The following is a 22450-nucleotide window of genomic DNA, read 5'->3' as shown; positions in this document are numbered from 1 at the left end:
GAGTCTGTGTTTCTAATACAGTAGTGCTCTAGTCAAAAGATTTTTGTAATAAAATTTAATAGTAAATAATTTGCACAAACAGCTTATGCAACAAATGCTTCAAAAATAAAAAAAAGGTACATGAATGCACACCAACAAAAATAAGCATCTGATAAAACAGATTCTGTTTGAATGGGAGTCAATCCTAATATGAAGCTCAAATAATTAATGAAATCACATTTAACAAGCCTATCCCCAAAATCATCTTATTCCCAAAAGCGACCATAATATCAAGTCACCCTGCTCTCTTTTGAGTCCAAGATTCATCACCATTTCAATAAAATATTATACATTTCACTACCCAGACACTGCAGAACAAGAGCTTTACAAATGAGGCAAAGAATTACCCTGTGCAATTTCACATGCTCTTCTTCCTCCTTGAAGCTTAACTCAGTACGCTCAACACCCCACCAGCAACTAAACCTAGCTCCTACGGCCCGTAACCCATCTAGGCAAATATTCAATGTCACTGGACAACACTGACCCAGTCAGTCTCCTCTTATTTTGCAACCGCAGACAAAGTTTGCTCATTTTCAGTATTGCCATTATCCCAAGGGAAAGCAAATTCTACGCTTGTGAAGGATGAAGAACACAAACTGTGGCTAGAACACCAAAACTGACCCCAAAGTACACATGGCACACATGTGGCGACAGGGGGAGAGGAAGACTCTAATGGTGTATCTCTGCTGCACTAAGCTACTCAGAGCTAGTTGCAATCACCTTTTTTTTTCTTCTAATTCAACCCTCTTCAGTCCCGGGCTTATCAACAAAGACTACAAAAGAGATGATTTCTAGAAAGACCAGCAATAAACCCGGAAGGTTTATTGTCCCACGAAGGACAGCAATGGTTTTTCCATGGCCAAGTCCTTTGTATGATGCGTACGTGTTACCAATTCCCTTCCTTGGTGTTTCTGGCACCTTAATGGGATCTTGTCAGGAAAGAATACGAAGTGTTTCAAAGCTGTACCATCACCACAGCACTGCTAAACTGTAATTTCTGAAGAGGTCAATGTCTCTCAGTAAAACAGCAGCAGGGAGCTCACAGGGAGGACTGCGCAGACTGTACTGTCAAGTTAAGCTCCATATTTAAAATAATACTAGGAAGAAAAGATAATTTAATAGACACAAAAATAATAAAATAGAAAAGGCACTGAGTCCAGGTAACTCCTTTAGAAGAACACACTTAGCCCCAAAATAGATCTTATTGCTAAAAGTGGAAGTTTGTAAGTTTAACTGAAGAGTGGAAAAGCCAGAAGTGTGAACCAGATGTAAAGCAGACTTTGTCTTGATGTACTGGCCTGTATAACACTCTGCAAAGCTGAGCAGATAGAGAAACTAGTCAGAGAGGTCAGACAGCAGCTGAAATTCTCAGCTAATGCCCAGGCTGGCACCCCACTGATCCACAGCAACTGAGAGCACACTCAGAAAATCTCCCAAGTGAAAGTGAACAGAGCACTGACTTTAAAACAAACAAACAAACAAAAATAAAACAAAGAAACCCCCATGCTTCTGGTGTGGTTTTAAACCATTGCATAAAGTCTACAATTTTTTCCACTAAATGCATTAAAAGCCAAAATTTGCCCTTTTTTTTAAATAACTTATCAGTAGGTACCAGGGACAAAACAGCCCTGGTCCACTTACTGTCTCACACAAAATTAACCATTAAAAATGCACACTGCTTTCATGCATCACTTGAAGGCAATTGGGTTCAGAGGAAAATTAAAGGCCTTTTTTTTTTTTTTAAATAGGTCAACTGCTGACCTTCCCAACACTCTCCAGTGCAACCGTCCAACAATAACCAGGCCCAGGAGGTCTCCTGAAAACATAAGCTGCTGGACATCTGGTGCTGCTGAAGGATGAAACACGGCAGAAGCAAGGCAGGGGCTTGTGGTGGCACCTTCTGGGGCTGGGAGAAGACTTGGTTACCCAATACCAGACCTTGCCAAAGCTGGGCAGTTTGCGATCTTAAGCTCCAATTTAGGGAATAATGAGAAAGTGATCCTCTTTAATGGACTGGATCAATGCCTGTCAGATAGATTAAGCTTGCCATCAGACAAGTCAATCTGCAAATGAACTACTCCAAGGTTGTTCAGTGATTCAGGCTATCCATAGCTAATTTTCATAGGAAAACGTATCGAGTTTTAAGAAACTTCTCAGGGTTAAAAAAGAGATAAGTTAAAAATGAATGGTTTTTTCTTCTTATAATCCCTCTTTTTTTTTGATAGCAGAATTGTCACTAATAGACAGCTTGACTGGGACACTATTTTGGTGAGGTATTTGTTAGTGATGTTTTGGGGTAGATATAAGGAGAAACAAGACAGCTGGCTTGCATCAGTTGCCAAACATTTAGGTATAAATACACGATGATTAAAAGGAATCAATCCATATATATATATATAGTGGAAGCAAAACAGAAAGGGCAAGTTTGCCATGAACTCAGACATAACTCACTTAAAGGGAGCCACTTCAAGGGTACATATCAGCAATTTCAGCAATATCAGTTTTTACCCGTTTTCTAAACACAACTCCCATTTCAGATACCGTACCAGCTAGTTGATCAGTGCTAACCTGCTAACTTAACTCTGATAACGTTGTGTCTAATCAAGCAGAGGCATTTGCTTCCCTTGCTATCCTGAAGCAGTGGTGATGGGTTTGAGCAACAGCTGGATTTTTACATCACACCTAGTAAGGTACTTCATTCCACATAGAACATTTTCCTTCTTCACAGGCTGGGCTGCAGAGCAAAGGCAAAACAATTGCTGCTTTTTTTAAAGGTTTTACATTTACAATCTGTTTGCGATGACCAGTTCTGAACAAAAGATCAGCAAGTGGCTATAAAGATAGATGTTAACAACATGTACAGCTTCCTTTCAGGTTTAAGGGTTACCTAAATATGAACAGATGCCCACATTCAGCTCAACAAAAAAGGTGGAATTAACTCCACTATCAAACACTATCAGGAATTCTGCCATGGTCTGATCTTCAGTGAGGGCGGGTTTTAGGCTTACCTATAATAATTCATTTTAAGCCGTTTCCATTTTAAGTTCTTGAAACTATTTTATAAACTGTGTCTGACAAAATCTTGTTTTTAGTCTCGTGGAACTATTTTAAGCATTTAGTTGGTAATGGCAAACACATGTGAGAAATCATGTATCAAATAATTCTTACAGTAGTATTTCCATACTTTATTTTAATCTTATTCAGAGGCGAAATGGAAATTAATTTCACCTTACACGACCAGACAAACCAGTCCTGTAATCTCTGCTGCAACTCATACAACATCTTCCGTGCTCTTCAAAATTACTTGACATTTTACTAAATACAAGTTATGCTCTCTCTCCTCTCATAGATTATTATATGTAGAGCCATCAACTCACTTCTGTTACCTTTCAGCATTTTAATTTTAATAAACATATGGCTAAGTCTTGTATTTATTTTAATATACAAGGAAGCACCATATGAAATTTCAACTTTTTTATGAGCAGATAATGTTATTAGTTTACCTAATGTTATTTTGTTTTTCATTTTCTGTCATTTCCTGTGCTGAAGGATGTAACTAGACTGCCACATTCAACCAACATCAGTAGATCCTTTATGAATATATTTAATCCCTTTTTGAATCCATTTATACTTCGGATTTCCATGTAATCTCACTGCAATGATTCGTACAACTGATTTTTTTTTTTTTTTAAATAAGGCACCTGATATTTCACTGGAACAGCTCAGTCATCAGACTTGACACAATACCTTCCACAGTCACTTTTTCAGTGCCATGTATGAATGCATAGATTTCTTTAATATTCTCTGCAGTTATTTCTTTTTCAGGCTGAATAGTTAAGCCAAAACAAACCAAAGGAGGTGGTTTGTCACATAACACATAGGTGAGCTGCCACAACGTGTTCTGGATGCAAAAAGCTTACACAGCTCCGTAAAAGGAGACTAGAGAGTTTAGGAAACTACCTATTAAGGGTTACTAACACATATACATCTGGGTAAATCAGTGACTGGAATCCTGATGATTAGAGGCTAAGGGATGACCCAGATGAAATAAGCTTCACAGGAATCAGGGAAAGAACAGGGCTCACCCTATAAGCGTACCCAGTTCCCGTACCAGTTCCCTTAGCCTGCCATTAGTGAAGATCGAGTACCAAGCTAGGTGGACTGTAGGTCAGATCCAGGTTTATTTATTCTTTCCTTGTGCAGAAGTTATACCTTCCTTCTTATCCAGCCTATTAACTTCTAGTATGTATTTAGTTTAGTATTTATTTACTTCTTTTTACGGCTGGGGAGAATGGGTAGAGGAGGACAGGTACGGACAACAAGAGCACACAGTACTTGAGATACAAGCTGGCCACAATAACATAACCAGGTTTCTGTTTTGTTCCAATTCACATCACATTCACCCTCTGGATCATTCCTTATTATTGATATTTTCATAATATTATGCACAATGCCTCCAGGATCTCTTTCCAGGCAGCAACAGTGCACTGTGCACAGCACTCTTCACACGCAACGGACCAGGAGATTTGTTTCCTTCACCCCTGTCCTTCACTGAGCATTACTGGCACATAACATTGCTGAATTTCACCTACCACTTGATTATCCAGTTCCTAAGTACTGCAGGACTCTTCTACAACTCTCCTTGGAGTCCAATTTAGATTCATTCACCTTGAAAAGTTATGTACAAATTATGACTTCACCTTCTTTTCCAGTTCATCATTAATGTACTGAGCAGAGCTGAAACCAGCAGAGATCCTATTAATCATCTCCTTGCAACTTAAAATCTGACCATTTGCTTCTATCTTCTGTTGCCCATCCTCTAAAATGTTCTCTAAAGAACTAAGCTGCCCAACTTTAATGGTGTACAAGTTTTTTGTAAGGGATGCTCTTGTCAGGTTCTCTGAAGCACCCGGATGGATGTTCAAAACCTACTGGATTGCCCTTACCACCACACGTGTTACTACCTTCAGAGAACTCTGAAAAGCACTGCATTAACTCCCCAACATCAATTAATCGCAACTGTCATTATATATATCCACCTGCCTAATAATTCTATTCCTTATTAGTTTCTAATAGCAGAAGCCCAAATTCTTCTTAATATTTTTATTTCATTTTTATCTGAACACTAAATCTCCAGCCTGGATCAATGAGAAGCAAAAACTATGAGTTTCCCTCTGTTATGGAAACTATTGTGCATAATGTTAACTAGATAATTGCAAATATACTTGTTTTCTCAACTGGAACATCTAGATAAATAGAAAACTCTGCAGAATTAGGTCTGAGGCCTCAATGAGAGCAACATGGAAACTTCCGTAGTCTGAGCACAAACACGCCAGCTGAAGTGCTGCAGAATCCCCAGTTCCAGTGGTGGAATTTCCCATTTCATAGATGCATTATTAAAAAGGGACTGAACTGAAATTGCGATGGCTGAAAAGGTCCCTAAAAACCCCTGCATGAAGAATCCAAACAACCATTCATTAAGACCGCTGCTGCTGCCAGTTATTTCTGTTCCAAACTATCCTTTGAGTACAAATTCTAGCACCAAATAGGCAATAAAAATGACTCTTGGTCTCTAAAGAGTCAAGAGCAGATCAGCGTAACACCGCTTTCAGGACCAACAGCTCGCTGCTCCTGAGGAAGCCTCGCCCTGCACAGCCCACTGGCTCCTGTGCTGCACACCTGTGCTGTGCTGTAGCTGCGCTGAATCCCGCGGCCGGGCTGGAAGAGCAGAGAGGTTCGGCAATCGCAGTGACAGCAGCACCAGGCAATACAGACCACCAGAGACACGCACGGTAGCGCATGTTTCAGAAACAAGTGAAAAGAGATGCACGCGTACCCTCGCAGCAGGCTGCACGGCAAATCCCCCAACCCCTGCAGCTGGAAGGGACATCCAGGAACCGCCTCCGGGGACACTGCACTTAATGCTACACCTTCTAATGGACTTCAGGGCACGCAGCTTTGTCAGCCTAATTAAAACCTGAAATCATTTACTGTTCACTGTTTTTCCTGTGAGGCAGGAAACAACCGGAGACTGATGGCAGGAGAAGTGTCCCAGAGGGCACTGAATTCCCTGCTACAATTACCTAGCAAAAAGGGCAGCAACATCTCTTCGGAGACTGCTGTCTGCACCACACAATTATGCGTTTAATGAAGCAGTTGCTTTCACTTTTTCAAGAATAGCTGAATGTGTTTCATGAGAATTTCAAGATAGGCCCTAAAGAGGGTAAGAATTAAATATATGTATATATATTATGCATCTTGGATGGCTCGTATGGGGGCATGGATACTTTGGCTCTCTCTGCAGAAGCTTATTTGTAAAATTATAACGTAGCCAAATGTGGAAGTCATTTCCTAAAACCAGATAAAGATCTGGAAAAATTACAGGTGTAATCCCGATTAATGCAGAACATTTTGTTATTTTAAAGTGTCATGTCATACAGAACATCAGCCCTTATGTGAGAAAGGTTCCATCTGCTTACCAATCTACTGCACTCTGGGTGAAACAGAACGAGCCACGTCGGCCCTGCCAAACCAAGTCAAAGAGCCCTTAAGAAACCGTGTGACCGAGACCAACCCTGACACAGAAATAGAAGCGCAACAGGCCCTTCTCAGACCAGCAGTGAGAAGGTCTAGAAGGGCCTTTTGTCAGTGTCTCCCACCCGCCAGCTGAAAAGCCATCTCCTTGGGGGCTTCTCATTCTGCAAGGCTAAAGGGGTGCTCTGTAACTAAATCAGTTTTATTGTGATTTTTGACAAAACTCATGACTTCTTGACAGACAAAGAAAATTGTTTTTTAAAAAAAACTTAGCTTATTCAAATTAATATTCTGATGAATTCAAACTTAGACGTGTTCAAGACACATCTAGACAGCTTTGCACAACTGCATTGTTATGACTCAGTCACTTGGTTTACCGCAATTTCTTCAAAGGTCATTTCTCACTTTTTACCTCAAAAGACTATTTTTAAACACTGTTTCTGCAAAACAACTGGCAGAATCAGCTGAACAGATCCCATTTTTCAAATCTGTAGGAATAGAGACAGTATCATTTGCAGATTAAAGAAAAAAAAAAAAGGAGTAAAAGATGGTTTGCAGCACTCTTCTTGCCTTCCTCCAGAAAAGCTGGTATTTTAAAATACTCTCTACGGACCAACTTGAGAAACAGCATTACCCATACCTGCTCGCTAGCAGGAGGCACTCCTCCATCACCCGATAAATCAACAGAGGACACTTTTCGCACAAGGAGATACCATTTACCAGCAGCCCGTGGATTTCAGACAAGCACACAGCATTACTGAACTCCACAGAGGATCCGGACATTACTGTCAGATTAGCATTGGGAAATAGATTTACCATCTGCCTTTTTGGCTCAAAAACTTAATCCTAAAAGCTTGAAAAACAAGGGTTTTTACACTTAATGTGTGTTCTTGTATGGGTTATATAAATGTGGTTTTCTTCATCAGCAGCTGCATAATTTAGTATTGAACAACTTCCCCAGTGGAAAGAACATTTGATTACCATTTTCACCTGCTCTAACAGCAGATCAATTCCTATTAAACACCTACTTTCACATATTACTTCAAATACTGTGTAAAGTCAGCCAAAAGCTCTAATTTAAAAGCCTACCCTCTTTTGTAAAAATTAACACTGCAAAGGCAGTTGTGCACTGAGCAGAGAACATACCTGGAAGCCACTGAAATTAATGGGGTTTGGATCTACATATCCTGTTTATAGGGGTGATTAAACATACAACAGGAAAAATAGCAAATAACGACATCTGTTACTGCAAGGGATTGTCAACAATGGAAAAAACAAACTGGTTGTATTTACATACAAACTGTTTATTCAGATCCCTCTTGCCTAATGCTTTTTTTAGTTTTCATATAGTAGTCTGCCTCAACGTGCAAAGGACTTCATGACACTACTAAAAATCCTTAAAATCAGAATACTATCTCTGGCTTAGTTAGGACATGTGAATATAAAATGCAGATACGTAAACACCACTTAATGGTAGAGCTTATACCGAGTATTTCTATTTGCAAGTATGTTGTTCTCTTCAGTGTATGAAGGAAAACTGACATCTTCACCAGACACAGTATTTTGCTATTCTCTACCTAAGAAAGCAAGGGTTTTTTCCTGTTTAATGTAACATGCTTTCTCTAACAGTTTAAGGTGCCTTATAAATTAATCGGGTACACTTAAAGTGAATTTCTTCTAAGCCAAAGGGACAATTCAGAGTAATGGGCAATAAGTGATATCCTAGGTTAAAAGTGACATTTAGATTTTCTGCTCACTCATGTTTCACACACAAAATGTTTCTTGATACTTGCATTTTAAGGAAGTTTCCATCAACACAGATGCTAGGGGAACAGAAAGCAGATGGCGGTTCCAGTCAACCAGTCTGATGAGAAGTTACTGGGAGGTTGGGATTTGATGACCGGATTGCTGAGAAACCCATTCGCCACAACAGCACACTGGTTTTTATTGCTATTAGCACTGTCACGGAATGATGGGCCACTTCCACCACACCGTACTCCCCAACAGAAAATGTCTAATGGCAACACATTGCAGGGGAGACCCCTCGAAGTGTACAGACACCACCACCCTTCTCAAAGGCATGCTTTTACAGGCATTTTTTTAAATAGTCAATCTCTAGCCAAATTCTACTGCAACTCCCTTCTCAGCAGTGAGCTTTCACCCACTCGTGTGCAGCATCCCACATACCAGGCAGGTTCTCACATCTGGTATCTCAACACCTCACCAGACCCTGTGTGTCTAGAGAACCACAGAAACAGCACGTGGATAAGAAGCAGAAGTACAGACCTGCTGCTGCTCTGCCGCCAGAAAAGCTGCTGAAGGCACAACTCCCATCAGTACAAAGTCCACCATTCCATTTTGTGCCATCTCCATTCTGCTTTAAAGACAAACTTATTTTCATTAATAATTTAAATTTAATGTTATAACTTCTGCATGCATTACATATTAAAGGTGTTTGGAAAAAATGGGCCAGAGGAAGCCTGGAAGTTCCTCTGCATAAGCAATTTAGGAAAAAAAATACAGATTTCTTCGGAAGCTGTTGTTTACATATAGGTGCTAGCTTTGTTCATGCCGCCAATTTATCACAGTTTCATTTTGGAAATGTTGCCCAGGATGATGATAAAAGGCTGTGACTCCAGTATTTCAAGGACATCAGGTTACATGCTGGATTTTGAAAGTGATTTAGCTTCTGCTTTATTGTCAATGAAATGATACAATGCCTTAAACTTCTAACTGATGATCAGTTATACAGGGAACTTAATAAATTCTTTCTGAGGATACAAGATCTGTTATATAAAAGTAACATATTTTATTTTTTAGTAGGTCTTCAGAAAACTAAGAACAACATTTTAGAAATATAAGAGTCCATCAGAAATGAATTAAGAATATTTCAGTCAGAAAATCTGCAGGGTTAATTCATCCTCTTGGATCCAGAAATATTAACATTTCACTCATTTCTACTCAAATTGAAGAGTTCAGTTATAAAGTCAAGAATGACAAAAGACCCTGGGAGATGCCAAAAGCATCACAGTGATTCCTGAAAAGCTCATACTGAAAACACAGCAAACATTTGTAAAGTTCTCTTACTTCCACCAGCTTAGTTTGACTGACAAAAACAAGCAGCTACCAGCAGCCAGGGCAGTCCAGCATGGCTCAGATGAACACCAGGAGGAGCCAGGTGAATTTTCACTCCCTACCATACAGCTCGGGGCTGGAATCTGAGCTCCTCTGGTCCTGCCAGAAAAACTGCTGATAAAAGAAAGTAAAGTAAGGATGTTTGGGCAGTCAGGAGCTTGGATAGCCCTGACCTTCCTTTTCCATGTGCTACTTGGCTTACTGCATCAAGGCTTATTTCCTTCCATCAAAATCTCAGCATCTTTCCTTTTTTAACCCTCTTGACATACTTTTCTGCCTTATCTCGTCCTTTTAAGCACCAGTGCCTTCCTTAATCTTGCTCTGTCAGGTATCTCTGGCTAGATCTCGCTGGCTCTTCTCACTTTACCTCCTAGTTTTTCTCCTCCCTCACACACATCATTCTGCTGCATGTGGGTCCTCTGGCTCTCATGATATTGTTCATTCTTTGTACCCTACGGCCCTTTTGCTTGTCCCTCCCACTTTAGAATCTAAACGAAAAGGAAAGCATGTGTTAGCATTAGTTCCCTTACTGACACAGGACAATACCACCGAAACTGGTTTCTTAACACAACACTGACGCAGTTATGTTCCCTGAAGTCTCCACGCACCAGGTGAAGCAATACTATACTCCTTTCCCAAACGTGTCATAAACAAATTATCTGGAAGTACAAAAGGATTGGCTGTAACCAAATACTAACGTACACTTAATGGACTGCAGATTTTGTAGGATGTTTAAAGTTTCCCCTCTGATCTCTCTGAACTTTAGCCTCCGTTTGTTTACACAGGCAGAGGCCAGGAGGTCACACCACTAAAATCAGCAAATTGTTTACACATATGGCCAGCAGCATGGAGCAGAACGTAGCCATGGCTACAACCATACACAGCACACTGAAGCAATTACTTTAGTTAAAACAAAGATACAGTGAGCCCTCATACGTGATGAGGAGACCTTCCAGTGCAATGAAACTTGGCAGGAACTAAGAAAGCAACTGGGATTTCTGCAGAAGCCCATACGCATCTTCCAGCCCAGTCTATCCCCATCACTCAGTAGAACAGCGCTCGATTGATTCATGAAAAGCAGCAGTCTTTGACACCATCGGGATCGAATTTTTAAGTGCAAGTGCAACTTCAGCATGCTGCAGTTAATGCTGCGAAGACTACACAAGCTCACAAAGCGAGGCTGGGAGAGAAGCTGTCGCGGAAGGTACCCGCGCTGCAGGCGTGCTGCTGGGCTGTGTCTGTCTGAGCGCCGGGCTTGGTGCCTGTGGCTGGGTGATGCATCACATCAGAGGCAACTTACCAGGGAGAAGAAGGTCTCTGTTCAGTGAAAATCCATTCTTTTCATAATACTTATGCTAGCTTTAAAACTAAAAGTTGCTATTTAAAAAAAAATTTATTAAGTGCTTAAAAAGCCTAATTCCTAAACCTCTAAAAAAATATTTTAACCTTGACAGAGAAAGACCTTTAAAAAAGCCTCTCCAAGCAGTGTAGTTTACATAACACAAATTACTTGGAAATGAGGCATTTTCAGAAGCATAAAGCATTTCAATTTTGGAAGTGTGAACAGGGTACTAATGTACCCCATGCAAACAGGGTACTAACCCCACAGTCTGTTTTGATGGACAGAGGAGTGTATTTCTGAGAGTGATTGCAGGCTCTCTGCTTAAGAGAATGCACAAAAAAGAGTAAACACTACAAGAAACAAGGAAAAGCACCAGGATCTAAAAGAAACTAATCACTTTGTCTGGGTGAAACGGCATACAAAGTGATGTATACTAGAAAAATATTAAACATTTACAGTTACTTCTCACTGCAAAGCAGAAGCACACCTTCTTTACATTTCATGTCCAAACTATACACACAGACACAAACGCCCATTTGCAATGGAGACGCAGAACGCTGAATAAATAAAAAATGTCTGTTCTGAAAAAACACAACAGTGAATCTCAAACAAAAATCATCCTCTTTTCATGTTACCTACTTCCTTTCTCAAAATACATTTGCGTTTCATACAAATCACTTTTCTGGAATGAGACAGTTTCGCCAACCAGGGACAGGACCAAACAAACAAGAAATTGCTCTGTAAAACTGCATTTAGATCCTGAAAAAAAATCATTGAACAAGTTGAAGGAGGCAATCCACAAACACAGCAGCACTGCTCCAGTCAGTCAGGTCCTCCTGGACAGTGCCTTAAGTCTTTGGCAAAATCTGCCAAACTACTTCACCGCTGCTGGCCCTACTGGCATACGGACAAAAAAAGGTCTAAATCTATCTGAAAATTTACTTCTTTCAGAAGATAAGGTTGTCATACACACAGCACTCCCAGATTGCTGCTTAGAGACATACTTCAGTTTTCAGTTAGCGGTAGGAAAGATGCAAATGTTTCTGAGAAGCTGACATTGGAAATGCATCTATAGCCTGGGACATGCAACCAATGTTATTCAGAACAAGTAAACATAAGTCTATGAGGAGAATCATCCAGCAAAGCAAAGGAATTGGCAAGGACAGAAGTAATAAGCCCCATGTCACACTTCTGCTCACAGTTGGGGTTTTTCCAATAAAGTGAGCACAGGTTTGATAACAGGCCTGATGACAGATCTGATCATCGGTCCCACCCAAACCAGTTTAAAGTAAAAGACTAAAGTCATTTAAATTCTCTGCATACAGATGAATCAAACAAGACAAGGGATCTTTGATCCAGTCCTGTCCTCGCTAACAGGACTTTCCATTTGCTATCTTCAAAGGGCAGCGCAAAACCGAACCTGCCAACACAGGGACTGCCGTGTCCATCAGGCTGCCCCGCAGGCTGCCCGGGGGAAACTACAATGTGCACCAGCTCTGACAGCCACGGAGGAGTGTGGAGAAAAGATTCAAGGACAAAATGCTGGCAGAAAAGAACACAAAAGGATGACCTGGAGCAGAAGGTCTTCGCACCTTTTACCAGAGTGAAACACTATCTGGGAGAAAGCGGGACACAGAGTAGCAGAAGAGTGCCAGGCTCAGAACTACAGCTGCAAAAAACAAACTCTGCTCTGCCACTTACCAACCTCTGAGCATTTGACTTCACAACCTCAGCATTATTTTAACTCAGCGTTACTGCTGGGGCAGCTTTCCCTCATTTACGCAGGGAGGTAGACGGCACCGTCACCACTTTCAGCGGAACCATCCGCAGAACACAGCAGCGTCCCTGGACACACTGCCTGTAGATTTACCATAAAAACATGGGCTTTGCTACAGTCTGAAGACTGGTATATTAATTACGACTTGCCACAATAAACTCCAGGAATATCAGTGCCTTCTCATCTTTAAGTGGAATTTGCTCTGAGCCCAAACTAGAAATGCACCTAATGTACCTAATCGGTAACAAGAGCTGTCCAACCTGAAGCTAGGGACGAGGAAAAAAAAAAAAAAAAAGGTAAATAAGAATTTATTATTAATAAGGGTGTGGTAACATAAAAGAAGAAAAACTCAGTTGGGGAAGGGAGCAAAGAAGCGGGAGAACTGAAAAAAGCAAGAGTGTCTTGGAGAGAGATGTAATGCAGAGACCACCAGGAAGGGACAGGAGGTGGCCGGGGCAAAAAGCCAGTTCACCAAGTGGCATATTCTAGTGACAACATAGTGGTTTCAACCTGCTGAGAAAAGGCTGAGAATTAATTAGAAAGTGTTAACAAATTAGGATTAACCCAGGGAAGGGGGGTGCATGTTGAGGAAGACAAAAAAACCCCAACAATGAGCTATGTGGTTCCTGAAGTAGGAACTGAAAATGCTCTTTTTTGTTAAATTGTCTTGAAAGCTAAAGATTACTTCTTCACAGTGTTAGCTGCTTAATTACTACCACTTCATCTTCTTGTTGCATGTCTATAGGGAAAATTCTTCCTAAGATTTAGCAATACTGGATTTTCAGAGTACATTATTTCCATTGCAACCCCCAGAGTAACATATTATATAAATATCATATAAAACAATCAGGTTTAGATAGACAAAAAAAAATCCATTTAAAAATTTTAATTGAAAACCATTTGGGGGAAAACCCAGAGAGCCCAATGAGAGATTATATATTTCTCCTGACAGTTAATAATTCCACAATCTTTACTTAGATTTCCATATGGTAGAAAGGCCTCCAAGGGGAAGAGTCCATATTTATAATTAGCATTTGTGGTATGTTAGAGGCAGACAATTGCGAGTTAAAATAACCTGAGAACAGTAGGAAAGAGCAAACAAGTTCTGCTTAGCTCCACAGCTCCAAATTTGTTAACATCATCCTTATGTCACAATGTTAGACACATGCAACCTAAGGGCTGAAAGTGATTCAGGGGTTAAGCTGTGGTCTTCTGCAAGAACTAAGAGCAAAAGATTCAAACTAATGCCACATCCCAAAACTTCCCTAGCTGTATCAGCAAACAGAGAGGAAGAGCCCTGAGCCCCCTCCTCCCTCCTTCCCCAGCCCAGTGCAGAACCCCCCAGAGCTGTTTCCCGCTGGGCTGCGGGTGCCTGGGCAGCCTCGGCTCCAGCAGCCAAACCTCAGAAGGGCAGGAGCCAGCCCCCGGCCAGCCCAGGGGAGGAGAGGGAGCACAGGATCCCCAAACACAAGCTACTGCTCCTGGGACTCAATGCAGGAGCAGATACAGCTCCCTGAAACAGGCCAATGTCCCCCAGACATCCCCAATTTTATGTTTGCACCAGCTCACTGCAGGCACAGCAAACAGGCTGCTGGCACGTAAGAACAGGACTCCAGCTTTTCACCACCAGAAAACACTTTTAGACATGGCCAGAGGGCCAGGGCTGATGCACACCTGCAGATGTTTCTCTGTAGCACTAGTGAGAGCGCGCTGGGCCAACGCACCCATGTGGGATGGTTCCCAAGACCAGCAGAGCCCCACAAACCCTCCTGCCAGCACTCAGCGTTTCATTTCAGTGACTTCTACACCATCACACATGCCTGGAAAACCTTTCTGCAGCCTCCTACTGCGTTCTCCCCGCCTAGGAAGATATTAAATACTAAATTTTGTACCTGTGAGTTGCATTATCAAATTCTGTATCTTTGGATCACCTATTATTAGTATATCCAGAATACAGACCCTCTGCATTGCTCTTTGGCAGAATTTGGAACAGCCACCCCCTAACACATGCTCCTGGAAGCCAAGATACTGACTATTCTGTCAGGCATTTTTAAGGATCAAAACAAATCACTGCGTTCAACTCACCTACTCCATGAACAAGTTTTCCCCCACAGCACGGTAAAGTTGTCCTCCCACTGCTTTGTTTAAACACACAGGTACTAATGTACCAGTCATGCTCTGCAATGGATACTTACACAGAAGTGTTTCGCTATTTCTTCTGTTCCAGTCTACATATAGTCTTCAGGGTTCCTCATCAGACAGACATAAATAGCTCAGCTTTTTTTAAACACACACATACCCTGATGAAAAGAGCATCTGAAAAACAGCATATACTGCATTTTCTGTGCATTTGTATTTTTAATTATTGCAATAGGCAATGAGTCAGAAGCCCAGTGTAAAACTCCGTAAAACTTAGGCACTGGGCAAACATCAGTCTTGTAAATAGTGCCAGCATTTGATCAAAGAAGTTTGTCCTGGGAAGAACTCAACATGCTTATGATGAGCACTTTCCATCCTGCCCCTGGCCTTCCCTCCCAAAGCCTGACAAATATTTGCAACTCTGAGTCTCTCACATTTGAGGGAAAAACTGTCTTGTGAAAGTCACAGCACATCATCATGTGATGCTCAAAGCAGCTTCTGAAGCAGAATACTCTGGGTATCAGATGCTGCTGGAAGAACTACAATTGATTTTAACTACAGGATTATTCTAGGAGCAATATCCAGAATACGGAGGGCAGGCGGGTTCTTGATCTTTGACCTGCAGTGTTATCCTTCTAGGATTCTGCCATCTATACAGTAATTAACACACTTCACAGTCTGCGTCGTCTCTATCCACTGTAACATATGTTAACTGCAGCTGCACAAGCCCATAATTTGATTCTCTCACTCTTCCACTCCTGCAAGCCTTTCACTCCTTGCCAGGCAACTGAAATACACGGGCTCGAAGGTATTCCGAGGTCTTCTAGCTAAACAGCAAGCACTGAAAACACTGGAAATCCCAGCAGCGGAGGTCTCCATTTGCTCCGTAAGACACCACATAAACAACCATGGCATGCTATGATACGCATCCCAAGCAGTGACAATCAATCACTAAACAGCAAGCTGCAAGTCACTGTCTGACAGCACAGTTTCAAGAACAGCAAAGTTACTATTGCCAGACCTACCAAAAACTGCAGTGAGCAGCGTGAGAAACTTCTGGGGGGGCGAGAGGAGGGAAGGATAAAAGAGAATTTGTAAGGTTAAAAAGCAAGCAAACAACAACACAAATCCCATACACATATGTATGTTCAAATGTATTTACATTTGGAATGCAACATAAGCATCTCACTCTTCTTCAAGATCTACTCCAATTTTCACAAGAATAAACAATAATTACAAAAACCCATAATATTAAGTGCTATGAGAGTGAACATCCAGAGTGCCACGACGAAGCTTGCACTGCTACCGAAGGGCTGGTGTGAGAGAAACACTTTTAGCAGAGAAGAGAAGGTGTTTACTCTAGAGCAGCAGCTAAACAAGCTACTTTGGTTTCTTGAACGCTGTTTTTTATTTCAGGACAGTAACAGAACAGTGAGCACATGACAGGATTCCAGGATGTCAAACTGCCCCATGGCCAAGTGGCTTTAAATTTCCTCTTCACATGATCAGATTAACACTCAAGCCTACACAAAAAGTTTAGTTTACAAGTTTACTTTTAGCCATGGGTTTAGCCTTAAAAAAAGAAAAAAGAGTACTTTGACTTTCTCAGGGATCGTTTAGGAAGCTATCCTGTCTCCTCCAGCAAAATTATCCCACGAGAAACCGGATGGGAATTTTTCTCTCCGCCATCTCACAGACCACAGCTATCCTGCTCTTCTTAGATCCCTTTATTTTATAATTTCTACCAAACTCATTCACATCTTCCTCCTGTGTTTTCATCTTTCTAGAGCTCCCTAGAGCAGCCCTGTGAAGGCTACAAAAGGAATGCAGAATGATTCCTTGTGTGGACGTGGTGGACCAAGCTGAGCTGTACTGTGCTTAGCTTGGCAGATATTCCCAGTATTATAAAAACTGCTTTCACACACAAATATTCAGTTTGCAAATGCATCTCTCCCCCATCCCCCCCTCCCCCCCCCCAAAAAAAAGACAAAAAAAGACTGCAGCAAGTTGTCAGCACACTCCTCTTTGCAATGTCTTGAGTAACTACAAAATACTTACAATCCTGATATTCCCATGTATGAACGTAGCCAGGAAGCTGCCAGTTAGCACCTAGCTGTAATAACCTGCAGGGCTTCTGGGGATAAAGATTTTGTCCCCCAGCGCTTATTACAGATGTTTATGAAAAGGTAATCTTAAATAGGGTCAAATTATTTCATTATGTTTCTGCAAGGCTAATGAGCAGGGAATTGATTTTTGACAGAAAAAAAAAAATTAGACTACCCTATCCTAATTGAAAAGAATAGTAAATTCCTTTAGAAATTCCTAATTGAAAGTCATGTGTTATACATTTGCTGTTATTCTCTTTTTACAAGATCAAGTTCCATTCATAAAGTCGCAAAACCATGAAAATTTTGTTCAGTCATCTATTTTTGTTAAATCTACGTATTTATATTCATGGTTGCTCCTATGGCTCAGATAATACAGTCTGAAACAAGAACAAAATTACACTTACTACCTCATTCAGCCTTTCGTTCCCCAATTCACAGCAGCCGATAATCACAGAATGGTTCGGGTTGGAAGGGACCTTAAAGACCATCCAGCTCCAACCCCCTGCCATGGGCAGGGACACCTCCCACCAGCCCAGGTTGCTCAAAGCCTCATCCAGCCTGGCCTTGAACACCTCCAGGGATGGGGCATCCACAGCTTCTCTGGGCAACCTGGGCCAGTGCCTCACCACCCTCACAGGAAAAAATTTCTTCCTAATATCTCATCTAAATCTACCCTCTTTCAGCCTAAAACCGTTACCCCTCATCCTACCACTACAGTCCCTGATCAAGGGTGCCTCCCCCTCGTGAGTTTTGCCACTGATCTTCTGGCTGGCTGCTATTTCAGGGTCATGGCAGCAACATACTGCTCCTTACTAGGTAACAATTTCATTTGATATTACCCCTTTAGATCAAAAATAGCCAATGTTTATCCAAACCCCTGTATTTCTGGAGAAGAAAATACCCTGAGAGAGCACCTTATGAAATGAACTAAGGACCAGAGCCCTCTTTCAGACTGTTGAAAGCAGTATTTGACCTGAGCTCCCAGATTCTTGGGGATCCACAGCTGCTTCTGAGGGTCCTGGAAACGCAACCACGGAAAGAAAGCCTACCGGCCTGAATGCAAGAATGTTGATGCACACCATGTAAGAGCTCCCACTACTACAGGAAATTTTTACAAGATCCACAAATCCTATTTGAAAACCACAGATTTAAAACCTATCCTCCAGTAAACAAGAGTTTTACTGTTAAATATAACCAGGAAGTTTCTCAAGATCTTTTTTCTCAGTCTGTTCCTTTTCTTTGGACACAGATTTCTTGCCACTCTGCTTGCCAAAAGGAGAGATATTTTGATACAATCCACACCACCATTACAAGACCCAACTGATAGATAGTTGTGGCCAGTAACTATGGGATGCAATCTACTCACAATGGACAGTCCCCTCCCACCCAGCACATTCTGTTCACAACAAAAGGATAAAGAAAAAAAATCTTTAATGAGAAAAGTTGAAAGACAGTGTAACAAAGAAATATGGTAACACTTACGGTCAAGTCCGTTGATGTATCTCATTGTAATTTCACAGTGCCCCCAAACTGCACTGACTATGGGGTAAAGTTTTTTCCCTTTTAGTCCCCTGAAGGCCACTCCAAGATACTGTCCATCTACCATGAAGCTAAGCGTCCCTTCATCCATATCCAAAACCACCAGTAAGGAGTCTGGGAGTACAAAAGACTCATCCGGTTCCAAAAAGACAGGATACGTGACCCCAGGCTGGTTTTTACAATTGTGGTAGAGTTTGTTGCGCCCCAGATCCCAGCCCCACGATTCACTGTTGCTACCAACCAACGACGTGTATCCCACCGAGTGCAGCGGAGCTTCGGCTGTGGAGACGCCCACCACGGCGTGAGTTCCCCGTTGCCGCGTGGGCCAGTGGATCTGCCAAACGTGCAGGCCTCTTGTGTAGCCGACTTTGCCCCGGATGCAATCTGTGCTTTGGGCAACTGGGTGTCTATGAAATGTCAGTTTATCATCTTCCTTTACAAATATATTTAAGGAACGATCTTCGTTGTTCCACGCATGTTTGTACTGGACCTCCAGTTTGGCAGGGGGCATGTCCAACAGCATGTCCAGCCGTGCGGGCTTGCAAAAATCCGGGCCTCTCAACTCTCGTTTAACAGGTCTATAAGGGGGCTCCCTCACATCCACAGACTTGATGCTCCCTGAGATTTTCTGGCCCATTGCTTGGCTGCAGATTTACAAAGAAGAAAGAAAAGTTGACTTTGGCCCAACGTTACCTCATGAAAGCACTTTTACACGGAGCCAGTGACCTGACAAGCTGACTGGATTTACTTCTCCTGTTTGGAGCTTTTTAGCAGCAAGGTTTTCAGAGAAAAAATGCTCCTGAAAGAAAGCAGAAAGTTTCCAGTTAGTCTAAGAAAGCCAACAGAAAACCCACAGCATATTTTTATAAGAACTTCTCATCTCTAGTAGTTATTTTAAACACCAAAGCCAACAAGCCATGACTTTTTGTTTGGTATCCTACAGTGCAAACCAGCCTGCCGGCAGGATGCTCCGAGCCCACCAGCGTGCGGAGCGCAGACAGTCATTTCCTCCAATTCATAATAGGATGCAGACATTCCCCACCTTCTACCCTTCCACCCATTTTGTCTGGCCAAGTTCACAGCGGTCCTGAAGAAGGCGTACACTACTCCCCAGCAACAGCAATAAACTTTATGTTCAGTGGTAGCTTCACTTTCACTTATGCTTTTGTTTCATACTCTTTGACTAGGCACTATGCGAGAATCTCCTTTTATTTCTAGCTGGCGACAACCAGCTTCAGCTTCTGTGCCATTATTAAAACAAATGCATCCAATAGCAAATGGCTGCAAATTTTAAATGTTTACTTTTAACATACACTGTCCTTAAACAAAATAAAAAAACAAAAATTCATCAAGCTTCAGTTTTTTATAAAGGAGATTTTAAAAAGAGAGGGCATGAGGGAAGAGGAGGCATGGAACGACCAGTGGAGAATGGCAATTTCAGTTCTTCAACAGATGTTTCTGAGGGGCAGCTACTACAGCCGGGTACGTTCTTCATCCTACCGGACAGCAGGCTAATCCACATGTTCTATATCACAGTATTAGGCTGACAAGAAGGACTGGAACACAGTAAGACACACTAAGGGGAATCAGTAATTTTGAAATGCATTACTTCTGTGCTTCCATTAACAAACATGGTATCTTAGCTCAAAGTGGTCAAAAGCACCCAGGAAAGATGTTTCTGAAGCTGTCTGTGAGAGATTCTTTGTAGCCTGGATATGTCAGATTAATTCACCTTTTAGAGCTCAGGTGGAGTGCAAAGGGAAGCCAAGAACCTCTAAAAGCACTAAAGGAATAAAAAATGAAGACAAAATCCTATAAACTCGAGTAGATTATTGACACGGGATCAAATAAAATATCTGCACCAGCAGACATATTTCCACCTTCTAGCAAAATAAGTGCCAAATCCAGGAATGCTCAAATATAGCTGAGGAGACCTGCTTCTTCATTTACTGACGGAGTGATGAAGTGTTGCAAGAAGATGCAAAAATCACCAGACTCTCAAAAGCACAAAGAACCTAGGTGACAGCTGGCTTTCGCAAAGCACCAAAAACCAGACATGGGTATAAACATCTTGTAAAAAACGTCTTGTGAGACTTTACTTGGTAAGTCAAAAGTCCATGTTCTTCCTTTCAAAGGACTTCTGCCCCACATATACTGTCCCACTGCAAAGATAATTTGTGAAAGATGATGAGTGGGAAACATGTACTCTCAATAGGAAGATATAAAAAGAGAAGTCCCTGAAAATAACACCTGTAAAATTGACCATCCAACCGGCCATGGTTTAGAAGTGAATTAAATCCTTATATTATTACAATGACCAATATCATGTAAAGTGTTTTCTGCATGTATTAAATTAAATACAAAAATGAAACAACACCTATGTTACATGAACGTCTTCTTTAACAAAAAAGGTAAAATAAAACATATTTTCAAATCCATGGGAGAGTTACTATACAAGGATATTATTTTCTGGTGCCTGGTCCCACCTTGTATATGCGCACACCTGTGCGTAAAACCAACCACCTCTTTGCACCTAATTTTAACCTTTAAAACCAAAATTAAACATAAGCCCCCGAGCCCCTCATATCACGCTTGCAAGAGGATTCAGAACGATTCACAGGAGCTCCCCACATGAGATCAGCTTGAACAATCCCCCTTCCTTCTTTCCAAACCATGTAAGAGGAATTTGATATTTTAAACAGCAATCACATTTAACTTGACACTTGCCGTTTCCACTAATGCAGAAGCACTTGCAGGTTGTTTCCAAGGTACGGCGGCACATTTGGCCCACCAGAGCAAGTCCAATACTTTATTCCACACCAATAATCCTGCAGGGAAATGAAATACTGACCCTAACATACACACAGGAAAGCAACAGGGAGTAAATACCATCAGGTGAGCAAGCCTTCCTAGGAGGACACATGCTCAGGGACTAGGCAGTTCCTTTTAAAAAGTTGCTTGGTTATTTGAGCGTGAAAGAAGGATATGAAAAGTGCCAGATGTCCAAAGGGAACCCCAGTGATTTCTGTATGAGATCTAGCTCTATGTTCCTCTGAAAAAAATCTCTGTAAAGCACAAGACAATTGCCATATCCCTGTCATCCTGTGGGGGGACAGCTGGGAAAGTCCCGGTGCCTCCTCATGTGTCCCTTCCTGATCACATGAGAAACTCAACTTGGCACAGAGGTTTCCCTGGCAAATCACCAAGAGATTATAAACACCAAAGTGACTCACTTGGCAAGCCAGACACAAACATTCTTCCTAATGTGCCCCAAACTGTAACATAACCAGGCTGCTAACAGATAGATCAGTAACTCAGAGGAGGAAAATGCAGCACTGTAAGTACGCTGACACACACACAACTGTGTCCTTGCTCTCGGATGCGCTTCCCACGTACTCTGGTTTGAAACTCTTACAACATTAGGCCAGAGAGATAAAAAAGCCTTTCCGCATATACGTATGTTGCCACATAATTTAATTCTGTTCTGCAACATTTTGCCAAATAGCTTTGGACAGGCACAGGACTGAATAATAATGCAGGATCTTACAGCTACTGATGCATTCAAGATGCGGCAGCTCCTAAGCACTGGTACAGCTCAAAAGCTACCTTTCAGCACATACAGTCTCATACCCATAATACACATCCCAGTTCTGTGTAGCTGGTAGTTGTTCTCGGCTTCTACTACAAGGCCAGCTACAGCCACACTCATCTCATTCAAGTATCAATGGACTTGAAAAAGTAAATTAAAAAAAAAAACAAACATTCAATCATTTGTACGAGTAGAGCAGTGAAGGTGTAGCCCTGTGCTAGTCGTGATCTAACAGCTCTGATTGCCGG

The 22450-nt window shown here is 41.7% G+C and overlaps 1 protein-coding gene across 1 annotated transcript; it reads right to left on the bottom strand.

The window, feature by feature from the left end:
• Positions 1–18556: 18556 nt before the first annotated feature.
• LOC104466105 (SPRY domain-containing SOCS box protein 1-like) lies at positions 18557–19250 on the bottom strand (the record flags this gene model as incomplete). Its single annotated transcript, XM_010079432.1, has 1 exon — positions 18557–19250. A coding segment is annotated over exon 1 (694 nt), but the record flags the coding sequence as incomplete, so codon positions are not given.
• Between the last annotated feature and the right edge of the window lie 3200 nt (positions 19251–22450).

This window comes from Pterocles gutturalis, unplaced genomic scaffold (genome assembly GCF_000699245.1).
Source record: "Pterocles gutturalis isolate BGI_N339 unplaced genomic scaffold, ASM69924v1 scaffold4344, whole genome shotgun sequence".
NCBI lineage: Eukaryota > Metazoa > Chordata > Aves > Pterocliformes > Pteroclidae > Pterocles > Pterocles gutturalis.
Note: the sequence above shows the minus strand (reverse complement) of the source record. Positions and strands in the feature narration are given on the sequence as shown.